This window comes from Cervus elaphus, chromosome 20 (genome assembly GCF_910594005.1).
Source record: "Cervus elaphus chromosome 20, mCerEla1.1, whole genome shotgun sequence".
Classification (NCBI taxonomy): Eukaryota; Metazoa; Chordata; class Mammalia; order Artiodactyla; family Cervidae; genus Cervus; species Cervus elaphus.
In genome coordinates, this window is record NC_057834.1 from 133,439,268 (window position 1) to 133,451,693 (window position 12,426).

A 12,426-nucleotide genomic window follows, 5' to 3' on the forward strand; every position below is an offset into this window, starting at 1 on the left:
ATCTGGTTTTACCTCTGATCACTTTTCTCTCAGAAACTTGACACATGACTTGGAATCTACATTTCAGAGGAGAACCCAGGTGATAACTCTGTAAGCAGAGTTATCCTCCTGTGGGATGGAAAGGACTTGGGGAGGGAGGGATGTTACAACACACATTAATACTTTGTCTCTCTATCACACACACACACACACACACACACACACACACACACACACAAATACACACTCCCGTAATCACTTTCTAAAGAGGAAGATAGCTTATTCAGAGCTGAATGCATACAGTAACCAAAGAATATGAGAAAAAATTAACTGGAAATTTCTCTTCTGCTTCTAGGAATTTGAAGCCTATGTAAATGCTTCTGGAGAACATGGAATTGTGGTTTTCTCTTTGGGCTCAATGGTCTCAGAGATTCCGGAGCAGAAAGCTATGGAAATTGCTGATGCTTTGGGCAAAATACCTCAGACAGTAAGAAGATTCTATATGATTTTTTAAAATCTATCTTCACAAGAGTTCTAATCCAAGACTTCCAATAACTAAATTAATTTATGAGTTGGGTTTTAAACTTGGATTTCCCTGCCACTTCCCAATTATTATTAATAATCCAAAGGGTATTTTTTTTTTTTTTGCTATTTCACTCTCAACTATGCTGTTAAACCATGATCCACTGCATGAGGAGGTCTCTTTTTCTCTCAACTGACTTAAAAGTATATTAAAGAGAATTTATTTTTTAAAATAAAATGAGCAGGATAGTGTTTCTTCATATTGCATAAGAATATTTCTCTAGAAAGCAGTTGGTTAGGACACTGAATTCATTTCTTATATTTCTGCTTTTGTAGTTCCACGCCTACTCATTTTGTTAAGTAATTTCCCTTAAAGTGCAGAGAAGTGCAAAAATCATAGATATACAACTTGCTGAATTTTTAGATTCACAAAGTGAACACACCTGTGGAATCAAGCCTCTGGAATGAGACACAGAATGTTACCTGTCCCCAAAAGCCTTCTTAATCATCATACCTCCCACCTTTTCCAAGGTTATATTCATTCAGAGACTCCAATTTCTAGCGACTGTAGCTGAGGTCTTGTGTTAAAATTGTATGTGTACACACAAGTTGTATATGTGTGTTCTTAAACTCGTTTTTTTTTTTTTTTTTTTGCTTTTGCAAGGTCTTGTGGCGGTACACAGGGACTCCACCACCGAATCTTGCGAAGAATACAAAACTTGTCAAGTGGCTGCCCCAAAATGATCTGCTTGGTACGTGGGGAGGATTTAGCATGTAGGGTCTAACCAAGGTTAAATAAGAAAGTGGTTCAGGCAGGGCTATTCTAAAGGATTGTTTAGCCAGAAAGGATTATTGTCAACTATCCCACATTACCTTTTACCCAGTAGGATATCTCAACCCGTATTCGCTTCTGCACATTTCTGCAAGGGTCACGTGTGGATGGCACTGGGCCCTGAGTGTGCTTTGAGAACCCAGGCGATGTCAGATGGTGCAACTCGGTAGCTTGACTGGTGGCTCACTCCTGCTTTTCTCCTCAGGTCACCCAAAGACTCGGGCTTTTATCACACATTCCGGCTCCCATGGCATTTATGAAGGAATATGCAATGGCGTTCCCATGGTGATGATGCCCTTGTTTGGTGATCAGATGGACAATGCAAAGCGCATGGAGACCCGGGGAGCTGGAGTGACCTTGAATGTCCTGGAAATGAGTTCGAAAGATTTAGAAAATGCCCTGAAAGCTGTCATCAATGAAAAAAGGTAAGAGAAAAACTACCCAGGAATACTTGCTACTTGTATTTTGGCCATCGCCTCACAATAACCGTTCAGATGGGAAAACAAATACACCAAGATCTAGTTTATAAGTAAGATGACTTGGGGTTATTACCACCCATTTTATACAAAGGTGCTTTAATTCCTATGGAATTTATCGTAAAAAAAGATTTTAAATATGATTTCCCCTGGTATACTTAAAATTTCAATTTATTTAAAAACAAATGTCAATATAATAGATGTCTGATCTATAAATTCCTGCTAGGAGAGAAATATTCCATTAGAAAAAGCATAGTGTCCAAGATAAAAACAAATCAGGTACTTAAAGGTATGGCTTTTCCCAGCACTGAAACCTGTGAGAAATTTTGTCCATGGGGGTTTAAAAATCTGTGTGTGTGTATGTGTGTGTGTGTGTGAGAGAGAGATGTGCTATGACAGACAAAGGCTTGTGATAAAAGCAAAGTCAAGTTTGTTCAAATGTGGCTCTGAAAACAAATCAATAGGCAACAGCCATCAGATCAAATTATCTCTGCATGAGCTTTATTGTATTGCTGTCAATTGCTACAAGTAATAGGCTGATCAAAACCTTATAGGAAGAAGTTATGGCCAGGAGTGGACTTCATCCAACAGTCAGTTATGTATGTGCACATGCGTGCATATGTGTGTGTGTGTATGTAGCTACGAGAGTATCAGGAACCTTTACCCATAGTTTCTTCATTTTGAAGAAGACGTCGGTCAGGAAGACAGATATAAAAAGACTGGAATGTGTTCACACAGGAGGAGACACTACACAGGGGAACAGCCAAGCCTAGACAAGGGAAAATGGGCAAGAAATGATGGTGCTCACATGTGTGTGATGCTTCTGATTAAAAAAGAATTGTCTACATAACCCCAGGGTAAAGTGCCCGCCGTGTTAGTAACAACCTTCGCAGAGCAGTTGATGTGGTTCTCATCCATCATTTCAATTGGCTTCTGGCAGCCCAACTTGGCAGCCTTAGGTCATGCTGCTCACACAACACTACAGTTAAAGCCTGATTTCTTTCCATATGCTGGAAACTCATTCTTGAGGTTCGTATTAGTGACGTAACTTTGACCTTTTGTTCAGTGGTATGGACAACTACTTGTAATCTAAAAGTGACTTGGTAGAAGTTCTCTGGTACATTACTATTAAAAAACAAACAAACACTCATCAGTCAGTTCAAGTTACTAACTTTATTCCTTTCTGACCCATCTCACGTGAATCTCCTTGTTCCCAAAACTCTAAACTGGGACTGCACCTACATAAGGAGAAGTGGAAAAATTTCCAACATCGGGTTATAAAACCAGGCCATAACAGGTGCTTAATAAATACTGAATTAATGAGTGAAAGTCCAAGAAAATCTATTTTGTATGAGACAATTTATATAAATGGAAAATGTTTAACAGAATTTATGGCCAAATATTAATAGTACGTTATAATAATGTATCCACATAAAATAATGGACATGTTTAAGGACTGATATGACCATAATCACTCCTGAATAAGTGTCTTGCTTTTCTGTTTCTTCCCTCTTTTCTTTCCCTTGCCACTTCCTCCTTCTCCTTCTCTTCCTTCTCTTTCTCTTTCCTCTTCTAGTTCATCCATACTAAGGGATGAAGTATCAAACCCATTTTGGATTTGGATATTGACTCAGCTGTTCACACAGTCCAAAATAAACAGGAACCCATTTCTTCCTTAACAGGCTGCATAGACACTCCCTCATGCAAAATTTAGCACTTAGATGGTCTGATGCCTCAGTAGTTGAAAGTCTATCACTGTCTTGGATACAGCACTTTAAAATGTCTTTTACGTTGGCTAGAAAATGGGAAATCATTAACAATTTCTGAGATGACCTGTTCCTTTACTTCTTCATCTTGTTACCAAAAAGTAAGACTAATTTCCTATAAGGATATCACTAAAAAGAGAAGAAGATGAGTAAGAAGCAAGTTTCAAATACCTTAAAATTTTGGCTTCCAGTTTTAAGAGATAAAGAATATTTAGTGTGTGTTTCTGATCACAACAGAAACTCTACCACGTTTGGAAAATCTGGTAGCATTCCTAGCTGGAAGCAAGGATAGAGGGAGGATGGTTCACTACTGCTTGTGTTCCAGGCATTCACATAACTGTCTTTGTGTTCAGCTATAAGGAAAACATCATGCGCCTGTCCAGACTTCACAAGGACCGCCCCATAGAGCCTCTGGACCTGGCTGTGTTCTGGGTGGAGTTTGTGATGAGGCACAAGGGGGCATCCCACCTGCGCCCTGCAGCCCATGACCTCACCTGGTACCAGTACCACTCTCTGGATGTGATTGGCTTCCTCCTGGCGGTCGCGCTGACAGTCATCTTCATCACCTTTAAGGCCTGTGCCTTCGCCTTCCGGAAATGCTTCGGGAAGAAGGAGAGAGCGAAGAAATCTCATAAATCCAAGACACACTGAGAACTGGGTTGGAAACTTTAGAGAAAGGTTAAATTCATGTTATGCTTACTCAAGAACTACTTTCAGAAAATGACGCCCCAGAGTGTTTTGAAAAATAAAAATGATCCAATCCCTAGTCACAAACACAGGTAGAGATATTTGAGTCTCTTTGCTGCTCCCTCCAGTACTTTAATCTGGACTTCATTTGTCATCTTTCAAATGACTTAAGAGAACTGGTAGGTCCTTCCTTCAACCTATGATACTTTTCCTGCTCAGAAATGGGAACTGTTTGGGAGCCGCGTCTTCCTTCCCCTGCCCCCAGGAATGCATCCAGCATCTGTAGACACATTCCCTCACCAATAACGGCTGGTTCTAAATTATGCTTGTGCTTCAGAGATGTCCCTGTGCATCTAAATAAGGAGATGTCTCTTCCTTGTCCTTGATGTGCCATGAATGAATGGTATAGAGTTCTTCTAAGACAGTGTATGGTTTCTGACTTTAGTGGGAAAAGAATGACGTATAAAATTGGTGGGTGATGTGCCTGAGTAGATAATCATTGCTTGTGCCAAACAGATCTGAATTTGGAAGATGCCTAAATTATAGTGACTGGAAAGTATATTTTTTCTGATGTGATAACTAAAAATGCATTAATAAATTTATGTCAATTATATTTGTTAGGTGTTCTCTTCATGGGTGTTGCATTTATTTATTATTAAACTACATGTTGTAACTACAAGAGTAATACATGATTCTGACAGAAAATTTGAAAAAGGTGTACACATACACGTGAAAGGAAATTAAAGTCACCATTACTCATGTTCCCTGCAAATAACCACACTTATTATTTTGGCAAATATGTGGAGTTATAAAATATTGCACATATACCATATTTGGTATATTGGTACAGTGAAGGAAGAATTTAGAAAACACATTCTTCCTTCACTTTACCCTATTGTGAATGCTCTCTCCAGGTCTTTATATAATATTTAATTTGTTTTAAGTGGCCAAGGAATATTCTATTGCATGAATATACCAGGATTTATATAACCACAACTTCCAGGTGTATTCACTTTTATTTTCCTTTATAAAAAAGACATCACTAAATGTTCCAGTAGCTAAGTCTTTGTATATACACATCCATGACTGTTTCCATGGGAAAGGCCCTTCCAACAAATCAATGGTTGTTTGTTTTGGCTCCATTCATGTGAGGATTCACGGGCAAGCAGTTTATTTGCAAAGGGAAGGAAACCCTGAAGAGGAGTGGGGAGTAGGGTGTGGAGTGATGACCACCAAGAAGGCAGCTCTCTGTGGGCAGCTGGAGCTGAATCGTGCAGCTTGCCGCTGGCAGCCAGGGCAGAAAACATGGTGGATTGATCCCACGGGAGGCACAAGGCCTGTGGGGTCCCAGCACTTGTCCCTGCTGGTGACTGGCTGCTCCCAGGTGGTATTCACTACCCTGTGCTTCCGGGGTCCACAAGGGCAGGAAAGAGGGCTTTAAAATCCAGAGAGAGCCACGGGAGAGAAATGCAGATGCTGCGTGGGAGATCAGGCCTTGTGCACTAAGATATAAGGACACAGGGATCCGGGTGGGGCATGGTTTGAGACAGTCCCGAACTGTGTCCAGAGAGGTTCGGTCGGTGTTGAGAGAGCCAGGATCTCACCTTCTTCAGTCTAAAGTATCATCTTGAAAACAAGACAGTATCAGTTTGATAGGTAAAAGTGGGATTTTGTTTTAAATTTGCTTTCATTATTATTTCGGAGACAGGCTGGGACCTGGGACTGTTGCTGCAGGGTAGCAAAGCTTGCACTTGGACATGCTTCTTCTCTGAGCAACAAAATACAAAGAAATTGTATGGAACTAAAAATAACTGCCTGCAAGCAGCAGTGGTGGCAAATTCTGGCCCCAAAAGATGCAAAAAAAAAAAAAAAAAAGAAAACAACAACAACAAAAAAAGCACTCTAACTGCCACTTTTGAAGAGCCTGGAGCAAAAAAGAGGGAAAGTGAAGTGAAAGTGTTAGTTGCTCAGTCATGTCGGAGCCAGGCTCCTCTGTCTTTGGAATTCTCGGAACAAGAATACTGGAATGGGTAGCCATTCCCTTCTCCATGGGATCTTCCCAACCCAGGGATCGAACCTGAGTCTCCTGCATTGCAGGCAGATTCTTTACCATCTGAGCCGCCACGGAAAGCAGGGGATTGGGAGTAAAAGTAGGTACTGGGAATGCCCCCTACACACAGCACTACCTAAGGGGGAGGCAGGACACCCCTACCCTTGCCCCATATAAGGGATAAGCTATCCCCGCAGCTGGGAGCCAGCAAGGGAAACTGTTGTCTGTTTTCACTCCCCGCCCTGCTGCAGCAGGGACCCCAGTAAAGCCTTGCTTGAGTTTCTTGTCTGGCCTCTAGTCAATTTCTCTTGATTGGGGAAGGCAAAACCCTAGTCAGTAACATTATAATTAAAGGCTAATTTTTTTCCAAGCCTATGAGCCATTTGTATTTCTTTTTTTGGAGAATATCTTCTGTCTGTTCTCATGTGGTATTTATTACCCTTGGACTGCCAGGAGATCCAACCAGTCCATCCTAAAGGAGATCAGTCCTGAATATTCATTGGAAGGACTGATGCTGAAGTTGAAACTCCAGTACTTAGCTTGCTTAAATTCGTGTCCATAGAGTTGGTGATGCCATCCAACCATCTCATCCTCTGTTATCCCCATCTCCTCCCACCTTCCATCTTTCCCAGCATCAGAGTCTTCAAATGAGTCAGTTCTTCACATCAGGTGGCCAAAGTATTGGAGCTTCAGCTTCAGCATCAGTCCTTCCAATGAATATTTAGGACTGATTTCCTTTAGGATTGACTGGTTGGATCTCCTTGCAGTCCAGGGGACTCTCCACTTAATGTTCTCTGCTTAATATTATATATTTTTTGAGGAAAAGGGCCAAATCTTCATGAGCTGTGAGCCCAACCTCCATGCACCAGGCTGTGTTGACCCGTTTTTACAGCTTCCTTCTTTAAGCACCACTTGAACCCTTTGATTAGATAGGTTCTGTCCAATGGCAGTGCTAGTTCTTCTTTTTATCAATGAGGCTGTCTCAGCAGATCCATGGCAAGTTCATCCACTCAAAAGTTCTTGCTAGAACACAGGTATGTAAAGTTCCCACTCAGATACACACCTGAGAGAGGCTTTTTGTGAGCGCAGTTGATCCCACCAACAAAAACTATGTTGGGCATGATGGGCCTCGGGAAACTAAACACAAAGTCACGTCTGAGAAGCCAGACAGACCCAGGGCTCATGAGATCCTGGACAGTCAGCGTGGGAGTTCTTAGCTGTGGCACATGGGATCTTAGCGCCCCCACCAGGGACTGAACTGGGTCCCCAGCATTGGGAATGTGGAGTCTTAGCCACTGGGCCACCAAAGAAGTCCCCAAGGAAATGTGGTCTTAACTCCTGAATCCATACAGGCATACATGGCTGGGCCAGGATTTGAAAGCCCATGGTCTTCACCACCAGTTTGCACTGCCTGCTTGAGGAACTACTGTTATTTTTCCTTTATATTCTTTAGAGTATTTATAAATGACTCATATATTCATGTATATTCAATGGAGTAAATATATCTTCCCCTGAAAAAGAGAATGGCTACCCACTCCAGGATTCTTGTCTGGAGAATCCCATGAGCAAAGGAGCCTGGTGGGTTCCAGGGTTTCGCCAAGTTGGACAAGACTGAATGACTAACACAGGTAAATAACAGTTAAGCTTTGTGGGGCCAGCATTGGGAATTCTAGTTAAATTGTACTGAATTTTTTTTCCCCCTAGAGGAAAGAATGGCACATTTTTCAGAATGGAAGAGACAAATAATTTCATGTCATAAGAACTCCAAGTTGAAAATCTATTGCTGAGTTATTTCGGAGTATTCCGTCTTTGCACTAACTGATTTTTGTGTATTTCTTAATTCTCAAGAACATGCTAGAACTCGCTTCACTTATCTGCCCTTCAAAGCAAATTTCAATGAAATTGGTTCCATTGACATAACTCTGGATTTTTGGAAATTATTTGAATAAAGTTGCTCAATTAAAAATTTTAACTTTATCCTTTATAGGCCTATATTTCTCATATTTTTTTGTTAAATTTAGGCATGACCAGAAATCCTCCTTTACATTTCCTATTTCCTTAGAGAAGTTGTTTGCTCTGAAACCTAGGTTTAAGCCCTAGAATGGAAGTACAGCTGCTTAGTCTTCTAAATTGAGACCAGCAGGACTTGGCATCTTCCATATTTGTTATTGTTATTCAGTCTCTAAGTCATGCCCAGCTCTTTGCAACCCAATAGACTGCAGCAGGCCAGCCTCCCCTGTCCTCCACTGTCTCCCAGTGAAAGTTGCTCAGTGGTGTCCAGCTCTTTGTGACGCATGGACTATAGAGTCCATGGAATTCTCCAGGCCAGAATACTGTCTCCCAGAGTTTGCTCAAATTCATATCCATTGAGTCAGTGATGCTATCTAACCATCTCATCCTCTGCCACCCTTTTCTCTTGCCTTCATTCTTTCTCCAGCATCAAGGTGTTTGCAATGAGTCGGCTCTTTGCATCAGGTGGCCAAAGTAATGGAGCTTCAGCTTCAGCATCAGACCTTCCAATATTAGGAGGTAGTAAATTCAATCACGGTTCAACTCACCCATAAAAGTAATTCCAAACAGCTTAATATTTTTAGAAGAAAACATAAATAGTTCTGTGATGGTCCCAAAACACCTGCAGCCACTTAACACCTGTGACATCTCATGATTTTTATTGGAGTTGTTTATAATAGAGTATCACAGTGACTTTTTTTAAAAAACTTGTATACCCTTTAATTTTGTTTACTTTTTGGATACTCAGAGCATTTAAAAAATTTTAATAAATTCAAATATCCCTTTAAAAATATTTATGTATTTATTTGGCTGCACCTGTTCTTAGTTGCAGCATGTGTGATCTTCAGTCTTCATTGTGGTTTGTAAGATCTAGTCCCCTGACCCCAGCCCCCTGCATCAGGAGCACAGAGTCTTAGCCGCTGGACCACCAGGGATGTCCCAACACTTAAAATTTTTAATTCTTGTTTTGATCTTTTTCAGTTGTAAAGACAGTTTCTCATCTAGGTCATCATAAGATACAGACGGTTAAAATTTACTTATTTTTAATTGTAGGATAATTGCTTTACAATGCTGTGCTGTTTTCTGCCTTATATTAACATGAAATCAGCCATAGGTATATGTATGTCCCCTCCCTCTTGAACCTACCTTCCACCACCTACCCTTTCCCGCCCCCTCTAGGTTGTCACAGAATGTTGGATTTGAGCTCCCCACATCATACAACAGATTGTCACTGGCTGTCTAATTTTACACATGTATGTGTTTCAATGCTGCTCTCTCAGTTCATCCCACCCACTCCTTCCCTCTGTGTCCACAAGTCTGTCCTCTCTGTTTGTGTCTCCACTGCTGCCCTGCAGACAAGTTCATAAGTACCATCTTTCTAGGGTCCATATACATGTGTTAATATGTGATATTTGTCTTTCTCTTTTGACTGACTTCACACTGTATAACAGGCTCTAGGTTCATCCACCTCATTAGAACCGACTCAAATGCATTCCTTTCTGTAGCTGAGTAATATTCCATCGTGTATACGTACCATGGCTTCTTCATCCATTCATCTGTCAATGGACATCTACATTGCTTCCACGTCCTAGATATTGTAAACAGCGCTGCAGTGAACATTGGGGTACATGTGTCCTTTTCAGTTATGGTTTCCTCAGCGTATATGCCCAGTAGTGGGGTTGTTGGGTCATATGATAGTTTTATTCCTAGTATTTTAAGCATCTCCATACTGTTCTCCATAGTGACTATATCAAGTTGCATTTCCACTAACAGTGCAGGAGGGTTCCCTTTTTTCCACACCCTCTCCAGCATTTATTGTTTGTAGATTTTTTTGATGATGGCCATTCTGACCTGTGTGTGGTGATACTTCATTGTAGTTTTGATTTGCATTTCTCTAATAATGAGCGATGTTGAGCCTCTTTTCACGTGTTTATCAGTCATCAATGGGTCTTCTTTGGAGAAATGTCTGTTTAGGTCTTCTGTCCACTTTTTGATTGAGTTGTTTTTCTGGTATTGAGCTGAAGGAACTGCTTGTATATTTTGGAGATTAATCCTTCGTCAGTTGTTTAGTTTGCTATTATTTTCTCCCATTCTGAAGGTTGTTTTTTCATCTTGTTTATAGTTTCCTTCGTTGTGCAAAAGCTTTTTAGTTTACTTAGTGGACAGTAACTTTTAAATAAAATATTGCAAATATTCACAATACAGTGACAAAACCCATGTACCAACATCCTGAGTAAATGGTTGTTAATACGTTGCTGTGTGTAGTGGTTTTTTAAGTTGATTAAAGTTGCACCCCTTTCCTTCCCATCCCCCTGCCCGAGGTGACCCTCTTCCTGTATGGATGTTCCCTTTCCACCCACAGCTTTACACTGCAACGTCACCTGAGTGTTTTAGCCAGCTCTGCTGCCATAACAAAACACCAGAGACCGGGTACTTACACAACAGAACTTTGCTTCTGGAGACGAAGGCTGAGATCCAGGAATCAGCACAGCTGGGCTCTGGGAGGACCCACTCCCTGGTCTGCAGCTGCCTACCTTCTCGTGCCACGTGAAGAGAGAAGGAGCTACCTCGTGTCTTTTATAAAGGGCACCAATCTTATCATGGGGGCCCCACCCTCATGACCTCATTCAAGCCCAGTCACTTTCCAAACCATCCTCCTACTGGCTTTTCCAGCATCCTCTTGTGACACTGTTTTTTTAATTTGTAGTATTACTGATTTGGGCATATTCTCTTTGCCAATCTGCTTATATGAACCAACCTAGTTTTATATAAATTGCAAGTAACTTCTTGCATTTGTGACTTAACTTTACAATATTTTATTGTACAGAAGATAAATGTACTTTTAATTTTTATGTTGATATGTTGTATTTTCATTTTTATTCAAGAAATTTTCTTTTTTTTATTGCACTGCATAGCATGAGGCTCTTAGTTCCCCAACCAGGGACAGAACCTGAGCTCCCTGCAGTGGAAGCTTGGAATTTTAATCACTGGACCACCAAGGAAGTCCTAGAAGATATATTCTAACCTAGAAAGTTAATTCTTTATTTTTAACTGGTTTCTCTTATTACTTTCAAAGGACATCCTACCCTACTCTCAGGATCAAAATGACTATATTGTCTTAAATTTTTGCTTTCTGAGTTTAGGTCTATAAACCGTCTTGAAATGTTTTCACAGGCATGAATGGAATTGATCAGAGACCTGACGTGTGTAATCGTACGGCTTCCCCTAGGACCTATACCGAAGGGCACCTTCCTTTCCGGCTGTGTCAGTGGGACTTGAGTCTTCCAGCAGCCACCATCTTCATCACTTGGCAGGAAATAGCTTCACTGTCTATTCCGTGGGCACCACCAAGAGTGTGAGACCAGTCTGCCGGGAAGCCTGCGGTGCAGGTTGGCTTTCTGGACTGCTTTGGAATCCTCCCATGCATGGGCCCAGGGTGGTGACCACCTTGGGCTGTTACAGTGGGGCTGGTTTGGGGATTTCACCTTCATCTGCTCTGGGGACAAGCCGAGACTGTCCTGCTGGCAGCATGAGTGTAGAAGAGTTTCCCTGCCTTCTCCCCCTGCCTGTTCCTTGGACTGGAAGGTACTTCCTCCCTTTGACCCTTCATGGGTTCTGCTCCAGGCCTCGCTGCGTCCCTTCCCATCCTGGCCCAGTGGACCCTGATGGGAAAGAGACGAGGGTGGATGGCGTGGTGTCACTTCCGCCCGGAGGCCCCCCTGAGTCACACCCTAGGCACGGGCACCAGCACGGCCCTCCCTGGTGGCCGCCCTCCCTCACCCCGGGTGCATCGTGGTCGCTGGGAGATGACTCCTTTCCCTTTAAGAGCGGGGTTCCTGGAAGCAGGGCTGGACAGCAGCTGGGCTCCCCTGGCCGCCCCAGCACAGAGCCTGGCAGTGGACACAGCATCCCCGTGAGAGGAACTGAAATGCAGTGAAGACACAAAGGGGACCGCAGATTCCCTGGCCTCACACATGCGCACACACACACACTCACACACACACGCTCACACACACATGCATGCTCACACACATGCATACACACACACACACTTAACACACATGCTCACACACACGCACTACGCTCACACACACATGCACGCTC

General features: G+C 42.1%; 1 protein-coding gene across 6 annotated transcripts in view; it reads left to right on the top strand.

Annotated features, from left to right (window-relative positions):
- Window positions 1–4,875, top strand: part of LOC122677686 (UDP-glucuronosyltransferase 1A1-like) — a 141,355-nt gene extending 136,480 nt beyond the window's left edge. For all 6 annotated transcript variants that reach the window (XM_043877889.1, XM_043877890.1, XM_043877887.1 and 3 more), the window contains exons 2-5: window positions 335–466; window positions 1,166–1,253; window positions 1,539–1,758; window positions 3,929–4,875. In XM_043877889.1, coding sequence (XP_043733824.1) covers window positions 335–466; window positions 1,166–1,253; window positions 1,539–1,758; window positions 3,929–4,226 — 738 coding nt within the window. In that variant the 3' untranslated portion in view covers window positions 4,227–4,875. The remainder of the gene's footprint in view (window positions 1–334; window positions 467–1,165; window positions 1,254–1,538; window positions 1,759–3,928) is intronic.
- The last annotated feature ends 7,551 nt before the right edge of the window (window positions 4,876–12,426 follow it).